Source organism: Rattus norvegicus, chromosome 6 (assembly GCF_036323735.1).
Source record: "Rattus norvegicus strain BN/NHsdMcwi chromosome 6, GRCr8, whole genome shotgun sequence".
NCBI classification, from domain to species: domain Eukaryota; kingdom Metazoa; phylum Chordata; class Mammalia; order Rodentia; family Muridae; genus Rattus; species Rattus norvegicus.
Window position 1 is genome coordinate 143,391,719 of NC_086024.1, and position 27,826 is coordinate 143,419,544.

Genomic DNA, 27,826 nt, shown 5'->3' on the forward strand with positions numbered 1-27,826 from the left:
GGCCCTGCTCATAGCCAGGCTGATAATCCCCTTTACTTTTCTTTCTTTTTTTTCCTGTCCTGCTTCACTAGCATCCTTGTCTACAAAGGGCTTTAGGAGCTACATGTTAAGGGCAGGGTCAGGGACCATGTATGTGTATGAGGTGAGGTGTGTGTGTATGTGTGTATACACACAGTGCACATATGTGTGTGGTGTTAAACATGCATACTGTCTAATTGTGGAATGTTAGTGAACCATCCAGGTAAGATCAGATCCCTAAACAGTGCTCTTCCCTCTCCAACACAAGTCTCTAAATGATGTATGCATGAGTTCTTCAGGTAGAACTTCAACATGTGTGCAGTAAGTAGTCATCCAGTGGCAAAAAACACTGTGAGGAAAGTCAAGGTTCCCAAGTGTTCACAGGTGATGGTTTTTGTTCTGGTGCACAACTGTGAATAGAGAATCCTTCAAGTTTGAATAGCATCATTCCTGGCCATAGTATCTGGCCAAGCTGGATAGCATTCACTTTGCATTAGCAGCCAGTGTTGGAAAGCAGGAAGGCTCCCACTCTGGAACACTCCCAGGAGTCATTGCATTGCAGTGTATTGTCAGACTGATGTCTGGTTAACTTGATGATTTGAAATTTTCTTTCAAATTTGGAATATATTGCTTACATTTTAAGAAAACCCTACTCTCTTATAAAGTATTCTTCAATTTGTGAAAATATAATTTTCATACAATTTTTATTATTTTATTAAAACTAGTACTTCTATGTTAGGAACCTTTCTCTTTCTTTCCTTTTGATTTGAGACAGTGTCTCTGTAGTACCCAGGCTTCCCCTTTCTGCCTCCTTTAGCGCTAGGGTTGTAGATGCATCTCAACACCCAGCTTGCAACATTGCTTTTTCTTTCTTTTTTTCTTTTTCTTTTCTTTCTTTTTTTTTTTTTTTTGGCAGTTTTTGTGGTTTTATTTGAACACAATAGGCACACAAGCCATCTATTCATTCTCTTTGCTGCGTAGCCTGGCGTTGGGATTGGTGACTCTGATGGCCAGCTGTGCTGCTCTTGCTACAGTGGCTTTTCGGTTCTTAGAAGACACATTGTGAGCAATCTCAGCACAGTAAGAGTTGTTGCACATCAGCAGCACTTCCAGCTCCATGACACTGTGGACCAGAAACTTCCGGAAGGAAGCCGCTAGGCAACATGTGCTTGGTTTCTTGTTACTCCCGTAACCAATGTTGGGCATCAGGATCTGGCCCTTGAATCATCTCCGCACCCTGTTGTCGATGCCTATGGGTTTCCGCCAGTTTCGCTTAATTTTCACATATCGGTCCGACTGGTGCCTGATGAACTTCTTGGTCCTCTTTTTGAAGATCTTGGGCTTCACCAGAGGCTGAAAGGCAGCCATGATGCTGCAAAACAGATGGCAGCCACCTCACAGGCAGTGCCGAGGAAGAAGGCAACATTTCTTGATCTTAATGTAATGATTAGCAAATTAATATTTGGTTGTCACAAAGAATTAAACTGTAACAACAGAAAAGAAAAATCAAGATTTTTTTTTTTGGTTCCTGGTTCAGTACATATTTTTGTGCCCTGCATCTATTTACATATATTTTATGTATTTACATATTTACACATATATACACAGACACAAATATAAACACGCACACATATATGGCTACACAAACAATGTTTTAAGATTGCACGGCTCCTATAAATCACTTTTTATTGGTTGGAAATCTGGCTGTAGCTTGTATTACAGGAGAGTTCATCCTTAAACTTTTCGAAGACATTATTGGAAGCCAGAAGTTCATTTGATGGTATTTACAAATATGATTTAGTGTAATGTTTTGTCTGTTATGTGGCAAATGCTGACTTTCAGAGAACTGTAGCACTGTCAGTGGAGGTCTGGTTGGTCTCTAGGTGGCAAGTGCTGTGAGGGAAGCTGACCAAAACTAAAGTGAGCTGGTTCTTAGCGAAGGGCTGGCAGGAGAAGGTGGGAAGAGCATCATTCCATGTCCACAGCCATGGCTGCTCTGGCTTTACTCAACTGGGAGTATGAAGGTGGGGTCTTTGAGTTGTGACCCAGAAAAAATGACTGCATTTCATTGCTTTTGAAGCTCAAGCCAAGAAAGTTAAAAGGATTCGATAAACACATATGCACTCAAAGTCTTCAGTAAGGTGACTTGGAAAGGAAGTTCCTGTTTTCTAGAATATTGTTCTGTTAGCTAAATTTAGTATTTGGGAGGCCAGGCCAGGAGAGGCCTTTGGGGGAAGCAGGTGAGGGCAGTCAGACATCAAAGGGCAAGTATATTCAGGAGTTTGACCCTATAGAAATTTCAATGTAGTGTTCACTCTGAAATTGCAGAAGTTTCCATGTTAGCGAACAGAAGATATTCAATACTTGCCTTTGGTCTGTTGCTTCCAGTGGTTGGTTGGTTTAGAAGGAAAATGTAGAATGGGAGAGAGCCTCACAATAAATTAGAAGGATCTAAATACCTGCTTTAATGCTCTGCCTGCCACTCACTATCCCGTTCCTGATTTAACTACTAAACTACTTCCAAGTAATGCAAAGGAATGACAGTGTACTGATTACAAATGAATTGATTTTATGACCTAATTTGATGTCTAACAAGACTGCTCTCCTCGTTGTAACCATGAACGTTCATCCTCTCTCTTAGGGAGAATGAAGCCTTTTCTTGTACACTTGTTGATTTGGGTTAAATTTGCCCCTTTGATGACAGAGCATAGCATCTAGAGTTAGGCAAGCATGAACAGCCGCCCACTGACCTGACCCTTTAGCTTGTTGAATGTTGTCTTCCCCAACTTCTAAGCCATTGTCCCAATTCGGAAGGCTTTTGCACTCCCCTCCACGCCAGTGGATTTATGCTTATCTAATTTAGAAATAACTATGTCTACTCACTCTAGCATGTTTCATGGTTCAACCAAACATCCTTCACATTTTATGGTTCAAGGGAAGTAAAGCCTACTTATGCTTTTGTAGACACAGAGGGAAGCCATAACTACCAGTGTTACTACCCTGCTTATTTCCCTCTTGCTGACACTGCAGGAGGAGCAGTCGGCCTCTCAGGACTTCTGAGAGCCAGTATAAGCTACTGGTGATTAACAGCTTGATAGTGACCTCTCTTATGTCCAGGGATTGGCCAGATCCTATTTTCTGTTGTTTGCTTTCATAATCAAACTTGAGAAGTAGAGTTGGGTCTGAGAAACCTTGGAAGCCCCACGTCACCTTTTCACACTATATAGTGCTCAACTTCTGGTCAACTTCCTTTAGCCAGAGGACACCATTATTGGGCCGGGTGCTTTTAAAATTCAGGAAAGTTAATAAGCATCACATCTCCTTGGTCTCCAGTACAGAGTCTCTTGTGATCTGCTGTATCTCCAAATTCAAACTCTGTGTCCTGTGTTCTCGTTTGAAAGCTTCCTTGTGACTGAAAACAGCAGTAGCTTCCTTTGCAAAAATGGTTTATTTTAGTTACAACAACAGAGAAAACATTCTTTACCTATTTTTAATGTAGGTTTCTTTTTTGCATTTTCAATCACTTTCCCAGTATGTAGGCCTTGCCTGTGGAGAGCTATGATCACAGTGTGCATTTGGGAGAGGACAGACTGGTAGATGTGACCCTTGCATAGAAAAAGGGAAAATAAAAAAGGAGAGGTAGATTTTTGAAGTCTGAGTCTATATTTCTAGAATGATTGGAAGATAATATTTTTTTAAAAGACATTTTTCTATACTCTGATGTTTCAAATGCTAAGGAATACCCACTTTGGTCGTGTAAGGCAGAGAAGGCTCTGGTGATATTTGTGGGCCTCCAACCCTCTCCCTCCAGAATATGACAAGTCAGGTACCACACATTTCACTTTCTCTTCTCCCAGACTGTGCCAAAGCATTAGAGCAGAGTGTTTTAAGGAAGTTTTATATAAACACAAAATAGTCTATCAGTCATTTTGTTTGTGATTGTCAGGAGTCATTAAGTCATGTATGTGTGTTTTCTTTCTCAGGTTCATTTTCCAGACACTGAAAGAGCAGAATGGCTAAATAAGGTAAGATTAACATATTCCAAATATTCATTGGGAATTAGAGGGCCAGAGACCACCTTCCCATATTTGGGAGTTTGTGTTAATGTTGAGTTCAGATTGCAATGAGCAGGACTCTGCTCCCCGGAGGACTGTTGTGAGCACTGACTTTGCTTTAAGGAGAAAAAGACTAATTCATGTGCTTGCATGGCATTGCCATCTGGCCTTATACCTTCTTTCTTGAATAGAGGCTGTTCACATCTGCTTTATAGAAATCACAAGCAACCATTCTGGAAACATTATTATGAAGAAAAAAATAACTCCCAAGAAATTACCAATCTATAATACCTTTTAGAAGATGTCTTTGTTTCAGTAAGCTTTAGATTGAATCTCTCTTACCTTGTGTTTTGAGCATCTCTAAGACAATATGGTAACCCTAGCTAGACAGAAATCACCCTATATAGCAAAAGTTAATATATGGTTATTAAAGTGCAGGAGTAATTACTGAAGTCCATGCAGTTTTTCTTGGGTTTAGTTTAGTTTGGTTGTGGTATTGAGATCAAACTGAGCCACACTTCCAACCTATTTATTTAAGTTTTCCCACAGTCAGTTGAAGCCATGGGACTTTTAGTGATTATTAGATGTGCAGACATGTTTAAACAGAATGGCTAAATAAAAGCGCCCATCTGCAGGATAGTGACTAATCAGTAGTTTATTGCTGAAGTAAATGTTTAATGTTTGGAATACATTTTGCAGGAATGATATTGAGTAACAAGACCATTTCTTCTTTTGTTTTAGTTCTCAAAGCCAGCCTCTAAGAGACTACATGATTTTAATATTTCTTAGTGCTTGACTACATTATGTATCGTGTATTATGGCAGTTACCTGACATGAGATTCTTCCCTTCCAGACTGTAAAGCACATGTGGCCTTTTATTTGTCAGTTTATTGAGAAGCTCTTTCGAGAAACCATAGAGCCAGCTGTGCGCGGAGCAAATGCCCACCTCAGCACCTTCAGCTTCACGAAAGTGGATGTGGGTCATCAGGTCAGTTCTGTTCTTCTTCACTACCCTTCCTTATACACACAGTGGGATTGCCAAGAACACATGTACCCACTCTACAGGCCCTGAAGGGAATTGTTCCGTAGGAAGACCAGTTCAAAAGTCGACAAATTTCTTAGATTCTTCTTTCCAAGAATGTAGTTTGACTTTTCTTGCTTTTTAGGCTGTGGGCTTGTTGCCTCACTCTTTTTTTTTTTCTTTTTTTCTTTTTTTTCTTTTTTTTTTTTTTTTTTTTTTGGAGCTGGGGACCGAACCCAGGGCCTTGCACTTCCTAGGCAAGCAGTTGCCTCACTCTCATTGTACTATTTGTTTTGTCTTTTTTCCCCTTTTTTGGAGCTGAGGACCAAACCCAGGGCCGAGCACTTGAGCAAGCGCACTACCACTGAGCTAAATCCCAACCCCTTATTCTAGTTATATTGTTGTTTCTTTTTTACTTTTTAAATTTAATTTTTACTTTTGTTTATGTATATATGTGTGTGTCTATGTGAGAATATGCCATACATGCGTACAGGTGTTCATGGAGGCCAGAAGATGGTCTCAGAGCCTGGAGATAGAGTTACAGGCATTTGCACAAATGCCTAATGTGGGTAGAACCAAAGTCAAGCCCTCTGGAAGAACAGCAGTGGTCTTAACCACTGAGCTAAATCCCCAGCCCCTGTTTTGACTTTTTAAAAACAGTGACAATTTTAAATCCAGTTTACTAGCTTTAATAAATATATGTATGTATGTGTATATATGTGTGTGTGTATGGGTATATGCATATTTTCTGTGTGTGTGTCAGTGTATAGAGAAGTGCTCTCTCTCTCTATATATATATATGTATATATATATGTGTACATTTAAACAAATATTTTTACATAAAGTATTGACTTTGATTTTATTCATATTCATTAGTTTTTCAATATTTCCTAAAAGTTAGATGAGAAATCACTTCTTGATACATATTTGTTGTAGAAAATTTTATGATTAAGTAAATTCTAGCATATGATAATTATTTTAAGACAACATTGAGTTTTTGCATTTACGGGTACTATTAGTTTTTAAATTTTTTGACCATTTCATGCTTGTATTGTATTTTATGCATGCATTGTACCATATTCATACCTTCATGACCGTCTCTACCCTCTTCCCACTACTGTCGACCCACTTTTTCTTTCCAGCTAATTCCCTCCTCCTTTTATGTCTTTCTCCCTCCCCTCCCCCTCCCCCTCTCCCTCTCCTTCCCCCTTGCCCTCTCCAACTTTTTCTCTTTCTCTGTGTCTACCTCTGTTTCTTGGCTTCTTGAGAGTCTTGCTATGAAGCACAGGCTGGCCTCTCAATACAGCTTGTGGACCAGGGAGATATTGCAATGGTTCAGAGCTTTTCTAGAGGATCCAGGTTTGATTTCCAGAACCCATAACAATTAGTTTACCATCACCTATAGTTCCAACTCAGAAGATCTTATGCCCCCAGCATGCACATAAGTAAAAATAAGTCTTAGTAAAAAAGAAATACAACATATTTTATGATCTGTCATTTGAGGTTGCATATTCAGTTTTCTGAACCATACATTAAGTATTCTTTTGAGACAGAGTCCCACTCTTTAGCTCAGACTGGCCTTGAACTGGCAATCCCATGTTTCAGCTTCTTAAGTGTTTGGTTATAGGCCTTCAGTACCACACTCAACTATACCTTATCTTTTTTTTTTCTACTCAAAAGCCCAATTTTTGGGAAAATTTAAACTGAAAACTTGTAAAACATAAATTTAAAATAATGGGAAGTATTAATAAGGATAGTGTAAAAGAAAATTAGATTAAATCAAAAGAGATAAGGGTAAAGGGCTTGATAGTAAAAGCAAACGTATTCATCCCATGTACTAACAGCACTATCCATGTTGCTGAGTCCTCACTGGGTGTCACTTACCTCACAGTACCCGTGTTGCTGAGTCCTCACTGGGTGTCACTTACCTCACAGTACCCGTGTTACTGAGTCCTCACTGGGTGTCACTTACCTCACAGTACCCGTGTTTCTGAGTCCTCACTGGGTGTCACTTACCTCACAGTACCCGTGTTTCTGAGTCCTCACTGGGTGTCACTTACCTCACAGTACCCGTGTTTCTGAGTCCTCACTGGGTGTCACTTACCTCACAGTACCCGTGTTTCTGAGTCCTCACTGGGTGTCACTTACCTCACAGTACCCGTGTTTCTGAGTTCTCACTGGATGTCACTTACCTCACAGTACCCGTGTTGCTGAGTCCTCACTGGGTGTCACTTACCTCACAGTACCCGTGTTGCTGAGTCCTCACTGGGTGTCACTTACCTCACAGTACCCGTGTTGCTGAGTCCTCACTGGATGTCACTTACCTCACAGTACCCGTGTTGCTGAGTCCTCACTGGGTGTCACTTACCTCACAGTACCCGTGTTGCTGAGTCCTCACTGGGTGTCACTTACCTCACAGTACCCGTGTTGCTGAGTCCTCACTGGGTGTCACTTACCTCACAGTACCCGTGTTGCTGAGTCCTCACTGGGTGTCACTTACCTCACAGTACCCGTGTTGCTGAGTCCTCACTGGGTGTCACTTACCTCACAGTAATCTCACGTGGATGCCACTGTTAACTCTATAGAGGAAAACAGAAGAATGCAAGCTTAATAAATTGTCAAAGTTAAACTGTCTCATAAAACCAAAATTGCACTTGTAGTCTAATGCTTAACGTGTCCTTATTATGTCTGTTGCTTTATGGTTAGGTTTTTTTGCTTTTAGGCCTTTTTCTGTTTTAAATTAAGCTATTTCTTGTTTCAGCCCCTTAGAGTCAATGGTGTTAAGGTTTATACTGAAAATGTAGACAAAAGACAAATTATTCTGGACCTGCAGATTAGGTAAGTTTTCATTTGTGTTATGGTTTTGCCATGGCTACTGACGTGTAGTATTCATTTAGCAATATGTATAAGATGAAGGATAAAATAACTATCTTGGCTTTCCTTTATTGACTAAATTCTTCCAGGTCTACATGCTAACAACCTTTGAGTTACTAACAGTCTAGATAACCATCATTCATTAAATGTAATGTGGCTGGAGAGCTGCCTCAGCAGTTAAGAGCATTGCTGGACTCTTCCAGACAGCCTGGGCTTGATGCCTGGCACCCACATAGCAGCTCACAACCATCTGTCACTCCAGCCCAGGGAATCCAGTGTCCTTTTCTGGCCTCCATGGGCACATGCCAGGTCACAGACATAGGCGCAGGCAAAACATCCATATACATAAAATAAAATAAATTTCTAAAAATGTATTGGTTAAAAGAAATTACACACTCTATAAGAAAACTATAATAATAGTTATAGCATAGATTAGTAGCATAGATTACTATAGCATAATAGTAGCATACATTAATGCTATCAACAAGTAGAATTTATTCCCAGAATACAAATGTGATTCAGATATGAAAATCAATCTGTAAAATTCACTGCTTTATTTTAAGAAGGAAGTAGTATAGGGGGTAGGAGACCTTCATGGTTATCTCTGTTGATACAGAAGATTCATCTAACAAAATTTAGTGTTATTACATGTTCAAAAAAAAAAAGTTCAACCTAGGAATTCCAATTGAAAAGGAGTCTTTACAAATAATTAGATCTTACAGGAAAAAAAAATCACAGAAAGTTTTAAAGCCAGGTGTGATGGCATTTAATCCCAACACTTTGGAGGTGACTGGACTACATTTGAGTTCCATAGTAAGACTCTTCTTTTAAAAATAAAACAAACCTCTTAAAAGTAAAATGAATTCAGCAAAGTAGAAAAATGCAGTTAAATCAATTGCATTTCTGAACATTAATAATGAAAAGTCCTGAAAGGACATAAAGACAATCTCACCTGTAACATAGTGAATAGATAGTTGGTAAAATGATAACCTTGTTCAGTCCCCAGACCTACTAAGGAAATGAGTATGGTGGCAAGTTAGTAGTCCCAGGATGGGGAAAGCAGAGACAAGAGGCTCTCGGATGCTATAGCCAGCCAGCCAGCCCACCCATAGTGAGCCCTAGACACCAGTGAAAGACTTTCACAGTAAACAAGGCAGATGGCCGTTAAGAGTTCAGTCTTCATGGGGCTGGGGATTTAGCTCAGTGGTAGAGCGCTTACCTAGGAAGCACAAGGCCCTGGGTTCGGTCCCCAGCTCCGAAAAAAAAAAAAAAAAAAAAAAAAAAAGAACCAAAAAAAAAAGAGTTCAGTCTTCTTTTCTGAGGCTAGACTAAGAATATTTTTTTTATCATTTGTAAATTTCAAAAGTACATTAATAATAAAATTGTATAGAATTTTTACCTGTTACTTTTATTTTAGAAAGAAATGTTCAATATCTGTACTATGGGAAAATCTTCACTTTTAAAATATTTGACACATTTGTAAACATCATTTCCATCAGTGGAATAAAAGAGGAGGCACACTCGTGTCTCATGTTACCCATGCTTCAGGGGGCTCCCTGATAGTCCCCCTGTGTCTTAGGTTAGGCTGGATCCTAACCTCTCATGTCTGCTGTCATGAGTAGATGGCAAGCTCCATGGAAGAGACACCTTGTGCTCATTTAGTGTTTTAGCATTAAGTAAATTACCTGAGTGACTCCTTTCATGGGTATCAGTCTTAAGAAGCAGCTTTAATAGCATAAGTACTGTACTATATTGTATGCTTCAGACAAAGATCTTAACTACATTGGCAGCGAGATAGAGGAGAAGTTAAGAATCAGGAAATAAAGAAAACATGTTAGGCTTTATGTTAGTTTAAAAGGAAAAATATGACAGTCTTTCATTTAATTAATTAATTTTACTCCTTTATATCCTGATCACTGCCTCCCTCCCAGTCAACCCCTCCCCTTCTCTGATCAGGTGGGAATCCCTCTAAGTATCCCCCCAACCCTGGCACTTCAAGTGTCTGTGAGGCGAGGTGCTTCTCTCCCACTGAGGCCACAAGGAAGCCCAGGTAGTGGAACATATCCCATGTATAGGCAACAGCTTTTGGGATAGCCCTATTCCAACTGTTCAGGATCCATATGGCTCCCCATGTATGTTCTTGAGTTGGTAGTTCAGACTCTGAGAGCCCCAAGGGTCTAGGTTATTGGACTTTGTTGGCCTTCCTGTGGAGTTCCTGTCCACAATCCTTTCTCCTGTTCTTTCTTAAGAATCCCCAAGCTCCATCCACTGTTTGGCAGTGGGTGTCTGTATCTGTTTGAGTCAGCTGCTGGGTGGAGCCTCTCAGAGGACAACAGCTCCTGTCTGCAAGCATAACAGAGTATTATTAATAGTGTCAGGGATTGGTGCCTCCCTCCCCTGTAACTGCATTACTTGTAAACAGGATAAATTCTGGGTTGAAAGTTTTGTGGGTGGGTCGGTGTCTCTACTGCTCCATTGGGGTTCCTGTCTGGCTAACAGAGGTGGCCTCTTCAGGTTCCATATTCCCAATGTAGTGAGTCACAACTAAGGTCACCACCATTGACTTTTGGGCACCTCCCTTATCCCAGGTCTCTGTCTTATCCTGGAGATGTCCCCTACCTCCTTACCCCTGTCAGTCACAGGTTTCCATTCATTTTAATTTTATAACAGGTTATTGGTGAATTTAGCAGCAACATGGAGAACAATTTTGTTCATGTACTTAGATCAGCAGATCTCAACCTATGGGTCATGACCATTGGAAAACACATATTTCTTACGGTCTTAGGAACTGAGACCGAGACATTGCTCAGTAGTTATGAAGTAGTAATGGAAATAATTCCATGAACCATTTTAAGGAGTTAAGCATTAGGAAGGTTGAGAATTAATGGCTTAGACCCTTCCTGATCATTATTCATCAAATAGGCTTATGATTACCCCACTTCCAAGAAGCAAAGCATGGGGGTTGTGCTGGCAGTTGTCTGTTGGTTTGACACAGGCTAGAATCATTTGTAAGCAAGGAACCCCAATTGAGAAATAACTTCTATAAGATCAGGGCTATAGGCAGGCCTGTAGAACATTTCCTTAATTAGTCGCTGATCTGTGAGGGCCAGCTCATTGTGTGTATTGCCATCCCTAGGGTGGTGGTCTTAGGTTCTATAAGAAAGCAGGCTGAATCCTGAGTGAGGTAACCCAATCACAGAAAAACACACATGGTATGCACTCATTGATAAGTGGCTATTAGCCCAAATGCTTGAATTACCCTAGATGCCTAGAACACATGAAACTCAAGACGGATGATCAAAATGTGAATTCTTCACTCCTTCTTTTTTTTTTTTTTTTTTTTTTTTGTTCTTTTTTTTTTTTCGGAGCTGGGGACCGAACCCAGGGCCTTGCGCTTCCTAGGCAAGCGCTCCACCACTGAGCTAAATCCCCAACCCCCACTCCTTCTTTAAAAGGGGAACAAGAATACCCTTGGCAGGGAATAGAGAGTCAAAGATTAAAACAGACACAGAAGGAACACCCATTCAGAGCCTGCCCCACATGTGGCCCATACATATGCAGCCACCTAATTAGGCAAGATGGATGGAGCAAAGAAGTGCAGACCGACAGGAGCCGGATGTAGATCGCTCCTGAGAGACACAGCCAGAATACAGCAAATACAGAGGCGAATGCCAGCAGCAAACCACTGAACTGAGAACGGGACTCCCGTTGAAGGAATCAGAGAAAGAACTGGAAGAGCTTGAAGGGGCTCGAGACCCCATATGTACAACAATGCCAACCAACCAGAGCTTCCAGGGACTAAGCCACTACCTAAAGACTATACATGGACTGACCCTGGACTCTGACCTCATAGGTAGCAATGAATATCCTAGTAAGAGCACCAGTGGAAGGGGAAGCCCTGGGTCCTGCTAAGACTGAACCCCCAGTGAACTAGGCTGGTGGGGGGAGGGCGGCAATGGGGGGAGGATGGGGAGGGGAACACCCATAAGGAAGGGGAGGGGGAGGGGCTAGGGGAATGTTGGCCCGTAAACCAGGAAGGGAATAACACTCGAAATGTAAATAAGAAATACTCAAGTTAATAAAAAAAAAAAAAAAAAGAAAGCAGGCTGAGCAAACCATGGAGACCGTACCAGTAGATGACACTCCTCCATGGCCTCTGTATCAGCTCTTGCCTCCAGGTTTCTGCCTTGATTGAGTTCCTGCTCTCACTGGCTTTGCTAAACTGTTATGTGGAATTGTGAATGAAATAACTCTTCCTCCCCAACTAGCTTTTTGGTGTTTCTTCATAGCAATAGTAATCTCCGCTAAAACAGGTGAGGTGAAATCCCAGACCATCCCATGCGGAATGCATTAGAGTTTCATGTTTATGTTGGAAATGAATGCATGCTTTGCATTATCATAGTAAGGAACCATTTGTTTTACATTTGTGTTTGAAGTTAATCTCTGAGTAAAGTGAAGGTTCAAAATAAGCTGTTTTTTTGTGACTAAGGAAAAAGGTGGTGAGCTCCACTATTGACAAAATAACCTTTGTTGTGTTTTAAACAAAGGTTTCTTATACGCATAAAAACACTTTCCATCAAATGAGTGTTCCAGAAATAACACATTGTTATTCATATTTTTCTTTGAAACTACATGTTTACATGCTTTTAAAATTTTTGCTTTTTGAGATAGGATCTGAGCTCTCTGTGTACATAAGGAGGACACCATTCTCCTGCTTATTCCTTTGAGTGCTAAGAATCCAATGTATCGTACACCCCCGATTTAGGTAAGACTGTGTATTAAACCCAGAGCTCTTATATGCTAGACAGCTAGTCCACCCACCGAGCTCCATTCTCATCTATTTTATTTTCGTTTGTTTTGTTTGTTTTGAGACAGGGTGTCACACTGTATAGTCCAGACTAACCTTAAACTGGTAGTCCTTCAGCTTCAGCCTCCCATGTGTTGGGCATCTAAATTTATCTAAGATTTTCACATGTGGGAGAAGTAAGAGCATATGCAGTGTTCCTCACAGGTGACACGGCAGTGTTGAGCCTGACAGCACTGTGTCTGTAACACCAAGAGTAAGACAATAAATAATCTTGTGGTATTGGTTACATTTTCAGTCCATTCTGCCTACAGTATGTCTATTTTACCATCGTGTGGTCTGATTATGTCCTTTACACTGCCTAATCTTAACAGACAGCTAAGAGGATGAGTAATTCCACTCACTTTATCTAATGAAGAATTTTTCTGTGCTAGTTTTGTAGGAAATTGTGAGATTGATTTGGAGATCAAAAGATATTTTTGTAGAGCTGGTGTGAAAAGTATACAGGTAAGTTTTTCAAATTTTTCATTTTAGAGTTTTCTAGGCTGTATTCAGAAAGAAAAATATGAGTTTTTATTAGCTTGGAAGGTTTTCGAAGTAAGTTTGTATTTGTGGTTATAGTTGAATAAAGTGAGAAGCCATGTGCTTAAAAATCACCAAGTGACTTTAAAGAACTATGTTTTCTGACTTGTGATTTCCTGTCTGAGTGCAGATCCATGGGACAATGCGGGTGATCCTGGAGCCCCTGATTGGGGACATGCCTTTAGTTGGAGCTTTGTCCATCTTCTTCCTTAGGAAGCCAGTAAGTGCATTTATTTCATGACGTCATGCTTATCTTTGCTCTCTGGGCAGTAAAATGGATACACGGAAGGATAGAGTGGAGGAACAAAATCCTGCCATTAACTTTCCCCTATCTGATGCATGGTTCCTGAGTCTTTTAACTTCTGTATGCCTTAAGTGGGGGTTTTATCTCTTGATAAAGAATGGTCTTTCCTGAATATAAAAATGTTTGTGGAAGTTAGGAAAATCATTTTTAGCTAAGTAAGTTGAAGATACATTTGGCCTGTTATTAAGTATGATTTTATTCCATTTGCTTATTTAATCCTCATACTTGCAAAGTTAAATATTGTTTCCTTGTACTGATCTGGAGGTCACACGGCGATTAAGTATTATTAGAGCTTTGGCATAGACCCAGATTAGTCTGATACAGGTTTTATATTTCTAAACACTTTAAGGTAATGCCATGCCTGTAAATCTCCCTCTGACTCCCTCCTGAGATAAATACGCCTTCTTTGGTGGTGGACGTAAGGGGAGTATTTGATGAACTACAGGTGCAGCTCTGTGTTGTGCTTTTACATGGAATCTTTTGTTGGTCTTTTAATTGTTGGCTAAGCATGGTGTTGTCATTCATACTTTTAGATTGTATTTCTTTTCATCTTTGTTCTAAGTGCTCTGTGCTTGTTACACATTACTAGAATGGAAACAGGAAGACAAAGCTATTTCTTACCCTTACCTGAGTCCTGCAGCCCATGATTAGTGCTACCTTCAGTGCCTTTTTCTTTCTTCCTTTTTTTTTTTTTTTTTTAATGCTGAGAATCGAAGGCAGGGCATTGTGCATGCTAGGCAAGCTCTCTCATTCTAGCTGCATTTCCCTACTGCCTAACTGTGCATCCCAAGTTCCAACCATAGGAACTTAATGTCCTTTGAAGCAAAGTAGTTACTGTGTCCTCCACTTTTTCTTTTCTCGAGAATTCTCTCTTGATCTATTTTGTTTCACTTCTAGAAGGTTTCTATCTTCTAGGACAAGTGTGCACTGTAGTTTTGAAAGTTGTACAGTAGTGACCATTAGTGCTAAAATGAAGGGCATGTCTGTTTCCAATGTTCAGAGAGTCTAGATGAGCTACTTCTTAGGGGGATACTGCTTATGATCCTTGGCAAGTTTCTGGGAGGGACTACTAACATCATGTGTGGGCAGAGAAAGAAGACCCAGATCTGTGTGGTCTTAAATGGCCACGGGTAGTTAGGAGTATTTTTCAAGAGATGGATTTTTATAGGACAATTTGTCTTATCTAGGTGGGCAGATTATATCATTATCAATTGGTTATGAGTTTATTGTGTGGACATTTTGTCGAGTGAGAATTTAAGATATAAATCTGATTGCTAAGTTACAAACTTATTGAGTTTTTATTTTAACAGGTAACTGGGAGTTGTGACTATAACCACAGGGGACGGATGCTGGGAATGTGAGCAGGGTCTGCAACAAGAGAGTTGCAAGAGGGTGGCTGCTGCTGGGCTCAGAGAGTAGCTGAGGGTAGCGTGTGGTGATTGGAAGCTTAGCAGATGAGATGCTTTGCTGACTGAGATGAAAACACCCCGCAGATGCCATGTGGCCCTCCAGAGCTGGCTATACCGTGGGATGATACAATCTTTTTTAATATTTACTGAAACAATCATGTGTGATTTAAAATAGATTAAAATGATTTAAAATTTGGCTCAAAAGACCTATTGAAAATTATTGGTTTTAAAAATACGGTATTCCTAGGCCAGACTATGCGCACAGGCAGTGCTTTGTGCATGACTCACACTGTGCCCTCACAGTCGTGTTGCGCGTCCTTACTTCCTGTGTTGTAGAACAGGATGTACGTTACAACTCCAAAAGCTATCAAGGACTTCAGTCATTTTTACTTTATTATAATTTTGAGAAATAAATCTATAAAAGATTTAAAATACATCTTTTTTTCCTCCTACCAATTTTTTTAAAGAGCAGTTTATGTAAAAACAGACTCCATTCATGAGTATTTAAAACGTTCTTTAATAAGTTGCTAAAAACTATCTGTCTTTGGAAATATTCTTAATATAAAGATCCTATCCCTTAGAAAAAGGAAGACCTTTAGTCTTCCTCAGAACTTAACTGTGCTCTTAAATAGTTTTGTTCTTCACAGATGACGGCACTTGTAAAATAAATTACAGCATTAACTCCCAGCGACAGGCTGTTGGAGTGCCGAGAAGAAAAGGATAGAGTTGAAGTGTTCGGTCACCTTTTCCTTATATGGTAAATAAAGCCACTGAACATGCTTTAGAGGGAAGGGAATTTTCTTCAGTTACTTTCAGCTGGAAAATATGAGAACTTACTGCTGTTAGCTGCCAAATAATTCTTCTTTAGTCTAGTGAAAAATACAGCTAGAAGGGCTTTTTAGTTTTACTGTTTTTTTTTTTATTGCCCAGTGACTCAGAAACAAATACCATAGACTCGTATAAAACAGTTTCATGTTTTCTGCCTTCTAGTTTGTTTAATTAGTTTTGGTAATGTGGTACTTGTGGAGTGACCCCTGATAATTCTTGACATGATGAAGTTTGCAGCCAAGTGAACAGTCCAGGTGGAACAGTGGTGCTTCGGCAACAGGGAGCACAGCAGTGTGGGGTCTCTGTGACAGCTTTGCACTGCCTCACCTCTACTTGTCTTCTTTTTGTGCCATGTCTGTAGGTCTCAGTCCCCTGTCTGTGACAGAGGAGTGACACTACCACCTAACACAATTAAATGTCTGTGCTCTTAAAAGCACACAGTAAACCTTTACATTTTTTTTTTTTTTTTGGTTCTTTTTTTCGGAGCTGGGGACTGAACCCAGGGCCTTGTGCTTCCTAGGCAAGCGCTCTACCACTGAGCTAAATCCCCAACCCCAAACCTTTACATTTTTAAAGAATTAAATATAGTTAGCATTTTATTGAGGTTCTAACACTAGAGTGATGCTAGGGTAAGGGTAAAAGTCTGAATAAATATTCTGATAACGAACGGACAGGATGGACTCCAGTGGTAGAGTCCTTGGCTCCTGTCTGTCAGGCAATAGGCTTTGAATCCTTGGGAATGAAAAAAGTTGTGATAACCAAAAGGAGGGTTAGGGAGATAGATTAGTCAGTGTCTTTCGCATGCTTCAAGGACCTGATTCCAGATGCTGGACCTTTGTAAAACACCTAGATATGATAGCATGTGTCAGAAACCCAGTGCTCCAGGGCTCATTGCTCAGCTGTGAGAAAGCTACTCTAGAAAGCTGGTTAACTCTGTGTTTAGGGAGACCTTGTCATAAAAGTAAAGAGCAATAGAGGAAGACACCCAGTGTTAATCTCTAGCCTACACATATATGTACTTGTGCACATGCACCCACACAAGTACATACATAAAACATAATTTAGAGTCAGGTGGATTCCTTTTTGTCATTAGAAGTTTATAGAGAACCCAATCTAGGTAGAGATTTTGGATATGCCTAAAGCATACATCCTAAGGGTTTATATCAGCGCAAAACCACAGCTCTTATTTCAAGGGGATAAAGATAGTTTATTTTGGAGTCCACTATGAGTATCCTCAGCCTGGGAACACAGATTTAGGTTTTCCCAAATTCCATGTTCCAAATGTGGTAACAGTTTGAGGAAGTTTTTATAGTAACAGAACAAAGTCATAAATAAAAGCACCTTTCAAGTAATTGGTGGAAATTTAGACAGGCAGATGAAAGAAAAGTAGTGCAATCTCTGCCTTAGGGTTCAGACACTATCTGATAAGACTCTTAGTAGCTGGTGAAAGCTGCTGTGGTCTCCAATACGTTCTAAAAGGTTTTCCCTGAGAGTCACAAAGATGTGAAGTCAGACACAGATGTGGACAAGGAGTGACTATTAAGGAAGTTGAAAATAGCCCAGAATGAGTTATAATTAGATCCTGGTCCTGGACCATGCTAGCCCTATATCCCAGCTGTTCTTATCATTACTCAGACGTAGAGAAGGGGCAGAGGAGATGTGCTCCTCTTCAGGACTTTTATTCACAGGTTGTTTTCAGAGCCTTCACTTAACCCCAAAGAACAGATTGTGAAGCAGGTCTTTTCTAGAAGTCTCCACAGAACAACTTGGGCATGTTCTATGCAATTTTCTTTGTTAAGTAGAACTATCTTCCATTTAGAGTTATAATAGGAAGAACTTGAATCTTACTGGGCTAGAATCCCAGAACTTAAAATATTTTAAGTAAAGGGAGTGTTAAAGAAGGAGAGGGATTTCTAAAATGTAAAAATTATGTTTATTGTACAGTTAAATCTCAGAACCAAATTGGAACCAGGAGTTTGAATTTTTTTGTAACTAGAGGGAGACAGTGTACTGTAATGGTTAACTGGCTTTTGGAGGCAGTGGGAAGGCAGTGCAGTATGACAGGTTGAAAGATCATAGCTTTTGCTTCCTTCTCTCTCTCTCTGAGAACAGTGGGCTAGATCTGTGTCCCCGTTCCCCCCACCTCCCATCCCCTCCTTCCCTTCTCTCCCAGGTCTGGGATTAAGAGAGTCTGTACTACACAGGCCATTCTACGATTCTTGCAGGTAAGTCTGCAGACAGGCCTATAGATTCAAACCACACCTTAAGTAATCCAAGATTATTTATTATGCTGAGTTTACTCTGATCCTCTGAAACCTATGGTTTGATGTTTTTAATTATTTGTACAGTTTTGTGCACCCTCCATAATCTTGTACCATCCTGAGTCTCAAAGTAGAGCTATCATTGACTGCTTTCCTTATCTATGCTGAGTGTATGCTATAGGTCTTCTGTAGGATAGGCTAAGCCTAGGATTACACCCTGCCCCAACCCCCAAAGACCGCAGTGCAAGGCTGTGTTTGTGCCCATCTATGGTGACAGCTGCTCTCCTTCTTGGCCACAGCCCTACAGGAAATGTTCTTTCTGGCCTGATGTGTACAAAATGCAGATGTATATATACAAGGCCCACGTTGGTTTCCATGCTCCTGTGCTGTGGATCTCTGGGTCATTCTTCAGCATTTCCTTAGAGCCTAGCATGAGTTGTCTCACCAGCCCCTGTGGGGGCTTACTTCATTCAGACTGCTTCTATCTCTCTTCAGAGTTGTCTCAGAGAACACATGTCTCCTGGGTGGACCCTAAGGACTCAGCTTTCCTGTGCTGTCAGAGCAGTGCTCTTTGCAGGGTTTTTTCCCTTCCACTTGCCTAAGTCATGAGGCTTTAAAACAACAGGAAGATACTCTTTAGCTTTCCTGCCAACCCAGAGCTACTAAACAAAGACATGGGGTAAAACCCCACTGAAGACTTGTGGAGCCAGGCATCAGCTTGCATTTATAACCAACTTCCCAAATGACCTGCCTGAGACGTGTGTAGTTGCTTAGGGCCAGTTGCTGCTGTCATGCTACCAGCTTTACTGCATCCCTCAGGCAGTCCCATCTTGAAGTAATAGTGAAGAACATCTCTTGTTTTTTGGTTTTTTTTAACATTAATTTAGTGTGTGTGTGTGTGTGTCTGTGTGTGTCTGTGTGTGTCTGTGTGTGTCTGTATGTGTGTCTGTGTGTGTGTCTGTGTGTGCTAGCGCACAGTGGTACACATGTCAAAGTCAGATGGCAAGTTATAGGAGTTAGCTCTCTTCTTCTACCGTAGATCCCAGGTCTTCAGAGTTGGCATCCCGATGGCTCATTTCTGTGATTTTCATGAAATGGGTGCACATGTTTTCTTGTTCCAGGTAAAACATGATGTTCTTTCATAAGCATGGACAGTATTCTGCATTGTGCTTCTACCACCTCCCAGAGATGGCTTACTGTGTTTGCAAACACATTCCAGTATGCATCAGCTTATTGAATTACAGATCTTTAGTCATCCAGGGGCCCTGGCTTTCATTGTCTTAACATGTATTCGGGAAATCAGGAGGGACCTGACAGTTGCATTTCCAAGGATGCTTCTCAAACGGCTGCCACGATTGCATTCCTCCTGGCCTTTTTCCATGTGTCCTCATGAACTCACATATGTACTCTCTCACACACATGCTCACCTGCACTGCTCTATAGACCTGTTCTCACACACTTGTTTATGTCACTCGTGTTCACAATCACCTGCACTTTGACAACTGATCTTTCTCACAGCCTGTGCTGGTTTGAATAAGAATGACCCTCATAGGCTCTTGTATCTGAGTGGTTCCCCAGATTGGTAGAACTGTTTGGTTGTACCAGTGGTATGTCCATTGATGCTGGATTTTGGGTTTCAAAATCTCACACCATTCCCACTTAGCTCTCTGTGGTTAAGGTATAAGCTCTCAGCTGCTACCCCAGCTCCATGCCTGTCTGTCTGTTGCCACCATGATGATGATGGACGCCAACCCTTCAGAACTGATTCCTATCAATGTTTCTTTTAATAGCTGCCTGGTCAGGGTCTCTCTTTACAGCAATTAAAAGTAATTATGAAACCCACTCATACTTCTAACATTCACTTTCTCTCACACTCACACTCATACTCATACAGACCGTGGGCATGCTCATTTACACAATTCTCTCACCCATGTATACATCCTTTCATTTCTTACACTCTGTTGGTTACTTTTCCTTTGGCTATGTTAAATAACCCTGATAAAAGCAACTTATAGGGGAAAGGCTTGATTTCAGTTCCCAGTTTGAAGATTCAGTTCATCATGATAGAGAGGTCATAGAGCAGGAGTCTAGGGGGCTTGTGACATTTCCTCCTCAACCAGGAAACAGCAAGAGATGGATGCTTTAAATAGCTTTCCCCTTTTTATTCAGTTTTGGACTCTGGCCTATGAAATAAATGATACCACTCTATCTAGGGCAGGTCTTCCCCTCAATTAATCTAATTGGATAACCATTACAGACATTCCCAGATGATTGTCTCCTAGGTAATAATCACTGTTAGTGTTCACATATGAAAACTTTGGTATGCTGTGTTTTCATGCTACATCCTCTCTCTGCCTACTCATTTTTTTCACATTCACTTTTCTCTCAGGTTCATGCTCTCTTTTACACACTTTTCCTTTCTAACATTCCACTCTGTTACTCTTAATTTGTTTTTATGCATGAACTTTTTCATATTCATCCTCACACACAGGCACACTTACATTCTTACCTTCCCTCCCTCACCTAACCCTAGTGCTTTGAACATCCCCATGGCCCAGAATCGTCCTTATTGGCAGCAAGTGTCTTGTAACATTTACCGTTACTGTATCTTGTGTTTTTATTTGTACGTTTTCATTGGCATTTTGTTTGTCGCATAATTCTGCTGGCAGTTGAAGTTTTTTTTAGCTAAAGCTAGTCCCTGTTTTACCTGAGTATTCTAACAGGTCCCCAAACACCATCTAAAATTGGTTTCACCCTCACTTTTCAAACATCGGTCTTTGTCTCAGCCAAGTATTTAATAGATCCAAAAATGTCATGTAGCTACTTAGGTCTCTAATAAAATCTCATTATAAGGCAAGTCTCAAATATGTATCATAAATAATGACAATGTAAACAAATACTACTAAAAGAATTGTTAATTTCAAAATGTTTAGGATAGAACTCTTCTGCTTACTAGTGTTAAGACTACTGAGATGGAATTGAGGATGGACATGCTTAAGATACATTGTGCATATATGCGTATGCCAGGCAAGTGTTCTACCACTGAGCTAACCCCAGCCCCGTGTATGATATTTTCAAAGCATAAAGATGAAAAATAAGCCTCTGCTCCAAAGACTATAATAAACAGTATAGTGGCATATAAACTATGCCTAGGAAACTTGCAACCAAGGGGTTTCTTTTTCTAAAGAAAATTATTAAATGACACTTTTTGGGTTCATCCCCTTTATTGTTCTCTTACTTATACTGATCCCACCTAGTCTTATTTAGACGCTTCTATATGTGCCCCTCAATAAACTGACCCTTTCCTAGAGTCGGTATGGCTTCTTTGACTCCTATCTCTTTGTGCAGTCCTACCATAAATAGGTGGCTTCTGGTAAGAGTACATATAAGGTGCTTAGATTTGAACTTGAGTTAAAAGCACACATTTTACATTACATTGCTGGTATATTTTTATTTCCTAAAGTAGATTTGTGATCAACTGAAAGGGCTTTTATAACTAAATCATAAAATTGTGCCATAAATGTCCTTTAATTTTATTTTAAAGGGTATATTTTAATCTTTTTAAATTGTTTTTCATATATTTTGGTCATATTCTTTCTCCTACCCCAAGTCTTTCCAAACCATTCACGCCTTCCTACTCAACTTGTTTTCTCTGGCTGTTAAAAAAAAAAAGAACTAAACAAACAATGAAACAAAATAAAAAAGACAAAAGTGCCAAACAGTAACAAGAGAGAAAAAAAAGCCAACACTAAAACCATGAAGCCCATTTTTGTATTGATCAACTACTCTTAAGCATGAGGCCTGTTTTGGGACATTTCTTTAAATAAAACTTAGTTTCCCTCTCCCCGCAAGTATCAATTGCAAATAGCTTCTTGATTCAGGGCTGTGACTTTGTGCTACTGTGCTGGGATTTTTGTCTAACTTGACATTGGCAGGTCTTCCCCATGCTGTAGTCCCTGAGCTCATGTGTGCATCAGCCCTTTTGAGTCTGGAAAGTGCTGTTTCCTTAGAGTCATTACCACCTCTCTTCTTTTCTGCTTACTCTTTGCCATAGATGCCTAAGTCACGAGGGAAGGGTTTGAAGAGACATCTCATTTGAGACTGAATGCTTCACTGTCTGCACATTTGTCTAGTTGTGAGTTCTGTGTTTATTAAGAACCTTTGCAAGAAGCCTCTTTGATGAAGGCTGAGTGACGCGCTTACCCATGGGTGTAGCAGTATGCCATTAGGAATCATTTTATTGCTGTGCACATTTGGCAAAATAGTAGTAGTGGGTTTTCCCCTGGGTTTCAGGTTTTTGGTCACCATCACAGTATCAGGTGTGAGTGTTAGGTTGGTTCCTTTCATAATATTTTTGCTACCATTGAACCAATATATCTTGCAAGCAGGTTGCTGTTGTAGCTGGCAGGGTTTGTAGCTGGATGAGATTGATGATAGATTTTTCTCCTCTGGTGGCCTGTATATACCTTCCAGTAGTGTTGAGAGTTTCTTTTCTTTGTTATTGGATATATTTCTTTTTTCTTTTTTTTTTCTTTTTTTTTTTTTTTTTTTGGTTCTTTTTTTCGGAGCTGGGGACCGAACCCAGGGCCTTGCGCTTCCTAGGTAAGCGCTCTACCACTGAGCTAAATCCCCAGTCCCTGATATATTTCTTTATTTACATTTCAAGTGTTATTTCCTTTCCCGTTTTCCTATCCGTAAGTCCCCTAACCCCTATTCCTCCCCCATAAAGGTGTTACCCCCCCCCCATTAACTCCTCCTTACCACCCTCCTTCCCCCCCCCCCGACTTTCTCCTGCACTGGGGGCGTCCAACCTTGGCTTCCCCATCTACTGGTGTCCAACAAAGCTATCCTCTGCTACATATGCAGTTGGAGCGCTGGGTCAGTCCATGTCTAGTCTTTGGGTAGTGGTTTAGTCCCTGGAAACTCTGGTTGGTTGGCATTGTTGTTCTTATGGAGTTGCAAGCCCCGTCAGCTCTTTCAATCCTTTCTCCAATTCCCCCAAAGGGGGTCCCGTTCTCAGCTCAGTGGTTTTCTGCTAACCTTTGCCTCTATATTGGACGTGCTCCGGTTGTATCTCTTAGGAGAGATCTGTATCCAGTTCCTGTCAGCATGCACTTCCTAGCTTCATCAATCTTATCTACTGTGGTGGCTGTATATATGTGGGCCACGTGTGGGGTAGGCTCTGAATGGCTTCAGTCTCTGCTCTAAACTTTGCCTCCATATCCCCTCCTATGGATATTTTTGTTCCCCCTTTTAAGAAGGAGTGAAGCATCTGCACTTTGGTCATCTTTCTTCTTGAGTTTCATGTGGTCTATGGATTTGCATCTTGGGTAAATCAAGCTTTTGGGCTAATATCTACTTATCAATGAGTGCATACCATGTGTGTTTTTCTGTGATTGGGTTACCTCACTCAGGATGATACTTTCCAGTTCCATCCATTTGCCTATGAATTTCCTGAAGTCGTCATTTTTGATCACTGAGTAGTACTCCATTGTGTAGATGTACCACATTTTCTGAATCCAGTCCTCTGTTGAAGGGCATCTGAGTTCTTTCCAGCTTCTGGCTATTATAAATAAGGCTGCTGTGAACATAGTGGAGCATGTGTCTTTGTTGTATGTTGGAGCATCTTTTGGGTATATGCCCAGGAGAGGTATAGCAGGGTCCTCAGGTAGTGTAATGTCCAATTTTCTGAGGAACCTCCAGACTGATTTCCAGAGTGGTTGTACCAGTCTGCAATCCCACCAACAGTAGAGGAGTGTTCCTCTTTCTCCACATCTTCGCCAGCATCTGCTGTCACCTGAGTTTCTGATCTTAGTCATTCTGACTGGTGTGAGGTGGAATCTCAGGGTTGTTTTGATTTGCATTTCCCTGATGACTAAGGATGTTGAACATTTCTTTAGGAACTTCTCAGCCATTTGATATTCCTCAGCTGACAATTTTTTGTTTAGCTCTGTACCCCAATTTTTAATAGGGTTATTTGGCTCTCTAGTGTCTAACTTCTTGAGTTCTTTGTATATTTTGGATATAAGCCCTCTATCAGATGTAAGATTGGTAAAGATCTTTTCCCAATCTGTTGGTTGCTGTTTTGTCTTAATGACAGTATCCTTTGCCTTACAGAAGTTTTGAAGTTTTATAAGGTCCCATTTGTCGATTCTTAATCTTAGAGGATAAGCCATTGGTATTCTGTTCAGGAAATTTTCTCCAGTGCCCATGTGTTCAAGATCCTTCCCCACCTTTACTTCTATTAGTTTGAGTGTATCTGGTTTGATGTGGAGGTCCTTGATCCACTTGGACTTAAGCTTTGTACAGGGTGATAAGCATGGATCGATCTGCATTCTTCTACATGTTGACCTCCAGTTGAACCAGCACCATTTGCTGAAAATGCTATCTTTTTTCCATTGGATGGTTTTGGCTCCTTTGTCAAAAACCAAGTGACCATAGGTGTGTGGGTTCATTTCTGGGTCTTCAATTCTATTCCACTGATCTACCTGTCTGTCTCTGCACCAATACCATGCAGTTTTTATCACTATTGCTCTGTAATACTGCTTGAGTCCTTTTATTGTTGAGGATAGTTTTAGCTATCCTGGGTTTTTGTTATTCCAAATGAATTTGCAAATTGTTTTTTCCATCTCTATAAAGAATGGAGTTGGAATTTTGATGGGAACTGCATTGACTCTGTAGATTGCTTTTGGCAAAATGGCCATTTTTACTGTGTTAATCCTGCCTGCTCGAGTTCTCCATGTTCAAGGATGTAAATGGGTGATGTCTCAGCAGTATGGTCTCACTTCCATGTTGTGTAGGGTAATTGCCCACATAATGGCTTTTTAATCTTGTGCCCTGCAGGTGTCCAGGCATTTTGGGTTTTTATTTGTTTGTTTATGTGGGTTTATTTATTCATTTGTGTTTGGTTTGTTGTTTTGTTTTGTGTGAGACCTAGTCTCTCTAGAGGTATAGCCTTTTACTGTCCTGGGACTCACTCTCAATACCAGGCTGACCTTGAATTAGAGATCCACCTGCCCATGTCTTCAAAGTGCAGTAACTGAAGGTGTGTGCCACCATGCCCCACAGTCTAGGCTGTCCAATAAGATCAGAATACTTTGCTGAGATAAGGAAATCCTGCTCTCTTTTAAGTGCTACAGGAATTATTTGACCTAATGCTAGAAGGGGAAATAGAAAGAAAAATGAGCCTGTTAGTCATGGTGCTTTCAGTTACCTGTGTGACTGATAGAGAACCAGATGCCTTGAAATCAATGGCTTTTCCAGCTCTATGGTCCTGATCATGAAGCTAGTGGTTTGCGAGTTTGCCTAAGCCCTAGAATCAAGTGGATTTTGTTTTGCTTTGAGTGTTTTGTTTAATGTGTTTTGAAACTGGTCTCTTACTGTGGAGCCGCATTTAGAGATCTCAGTCGGGGGCTGGGTTGCTTTTACCCTGGGTTTGTGACTGCCTTTTGACCAAATCCAGAAGTAGACCTGGGAGAGTCTTGGTTTACGTACAATTCACAGTCCAGATTCAAAATTGACTATTCTTTTCCTTTCTGGGGTGGTGGTGGTGGTGGTGGTGGTGGTGGTGGCAGAGGCGACAGTGGTGGTTGGTTTGGTTTGGTGTTTGTTTCTCTGTGTAGCCCTAGCTGTCCTGGAGCTCTCTGTACACTAAGCTTTCCTCAAACTCAGAAGATCCACTTGCCTCTGACTCTCAGGTGCTGGGGTTAAAGGCATTTCTTTCATTTTTCTCATGCTGGAAAGCAGTCATGAAGGATGTTTTTGAAGTGAATTCCTTCTTCCCGTTAGCTTTGCTCTGTGCATATATGTACTAGATCACTGCTTGTACGCAGCTGAGTTCAGAAGGCACTTGAACAGTGAGCCTTTCCAGCTCTGTGTGTAATACAGAGACGCTGCACAGCGTCACTTAACGCGTCCTCTACGAGTAATAAACACTGCGTATTTTATTGTGCACAACATCTATTTGGAGAGAAAATCAGTATTTACAACCAGTAGCTTTAACTGTTTATGTTTACTTAATAGAATCCTACTTAAATATATAAGAAGTTCTAAAATGACTATAAATATCCAATGAAGAGACAGAACATGTTCTATTAATAGGAGTTTGCAAGTAAAAGATTAAAAATAAAGTACCATTGTTCAACTACCAAGGAGTTTTAATATCTGGTTTTGGTAACAATACAGAGAAGAATTGTTTCTATCCAGTACTTTTGCTGGCAATAGAAATTTAAGTGGTAATTTTGAAGGTCACTAGGTATATACTGAAAGTGAACATAATCCTTAGTGTCATGTTCCAATTCAGAGTTTTTGCTCTTTGTGGTATTTATGTGGAATTTCCTTTTGTACTCTGGGTCTTGTGGATGGGATCCAGATCATCAGGTTTTGTGAGGCAAGCACTTTTACCTGTGGGCTTATCTTGCTGACTCATACCCCCATTTTTAAATGTCAGGCTGTATGTATGTATATAAACATGTATATTCATGCTGGACAAGAAGCCATACAACTTTAATCCCAGCACTTGGGAGGCAGAGACAGGCAATCTCTGTGAGTCTGAGGCCAGCCTGGTTTTCTTGAGTTCTAGGCCAGCTGAGGGTACACAGTGAGATTCTGTCTCAAATAAACAAATAACAAAACTAACGAAACAAAGGATAATCACTGAACTGTTAGCTTTGATAAAGGAGAAACTGAAGATACTCCAGGGATCTGTGCATAAGAGGAAGAGCAGACAAATTATTACATGTTTTAAGAAGAGAAAACTATGGCATTAACATAGACATAGGGCAGGTCTTGATGTGTGATGACAGCAGTCCTCCTTTGTTGTAATACAAACTGGGAAAAGGTGCTGCAAAACTTATTTCATTTACACAGACCTGTGTGCATTTGCTGTGATACATGGAAACTGTTTTGATATTTAGTCTTTTTTCTCCTTTTTAACAAACAGCTTTTAGAGATTAACTGGACAGGACTGACTAATCTTCTGGACATCCCTGGACTAAAGTAAGTGTTGGCCTGCTTGTGATTGCTACCATGTTCTTTCCCAGCCATTGCTGCCTTTTGTCACTTTTATTCTTGAGAGAGAGAGAGAGAGAGAGAGAGAGAGAGAGAGAGAGAGAGTAGGTAAACATGGAACCTGAATATGAAGTTCCTAACCACAGAAGTAGAAGCTCTTGTCTATTCTGTAACCATTTAGTGAATAAAAACCATGGAAATTGTCCTTTAACAAGCACTTGAGTCACCAACAACACATTGTCCTGTGAGAGAGTTATCTGAGTCACTCTCGTATGTCTGACATGGTAGACTGACACAGAATGCAATCTGTCTGTTACTACTTAGGAGGAAATTACAGTTTTCAAACCTTTTTCATGTTTGCATTATTCTGTTTAGAGGCTGAAATGCATGGCTTATTAATTATAAACTACATTTGCTTCTAGTGGGTGTTTTGTAATCTGTGGATTTTTACCCTTAAGTAACTTACAAATGCATTTCCAAATCTTCGATTTCAGACGACTTCCTATTTCTCTATGCTTGTTTATGCCTCTGAAATGACTGCTGAAACAAGATTTTGTTTTATGACCAGTATAAAACAGCAGCTTTAATAATGTGAGACATAGTCACAAATAAAATGTATTAATGATTCACCAGGTTAAGAGAGAAATTCTATTATCTTTAA

At 40.4% G+C, this 27,826-nt stretch overlaps 1 protein-coding gene and 1 pseudogene across 12 annotated transcripts in view; one reads left to right on the plus strand and one right to left on the minus strand.

The window, feature by feature from the left end:
* Esyt2 (extended synaptotagmin 2) overlaps positions 1 to 27,826 on the plus strand; it is a 95,731-nt gene that overhangs the window by 31,849 nt on the left and 36,056 nt on the right. For 11 of the 12 annotated variants that reach the window (XM_063261796.1, XM_039112112.2, XM_063261797.1 and 8 more), the window contains exons 2-7: positions 4,002 to 4,043; positions 4,927 to 5,061; positions 7,856 to 7,932; positions 13,207 to 13,279; positions 13,485 to 13,574; positions 27,098 to 27,153. In XM_063261796.1, coding sequence (XP_063117866.1) covers positions 4,002 to 4,043; positions 4,927 to 5,061; positions 7,856 to 7,932; positions 13,207 to 13,279; positions 13,485 to 13,574; positions 27,098 to 27,153 — 473 coding nt within the window. Of the gene's footprint in view, positions 1 to 4,001; positions 4,044 to 4,926; positions 5,062 to 7,855; positions 7,933 to 12,655; positions 12,734 to 13,206; positions 13,280 to 13,484; positions 13,575 to 27,097; positions 27,154 to 27,826 lie in introns of those variants that run through there. The other variant, XM_063261801.1, reaches the window with a different exon arrangement.
* Rpl32-ps17 (ribosomal protein L32, pseudogene 17) lies at positions 881 to 1,432 on the minus strand (annotated as a pseudogene).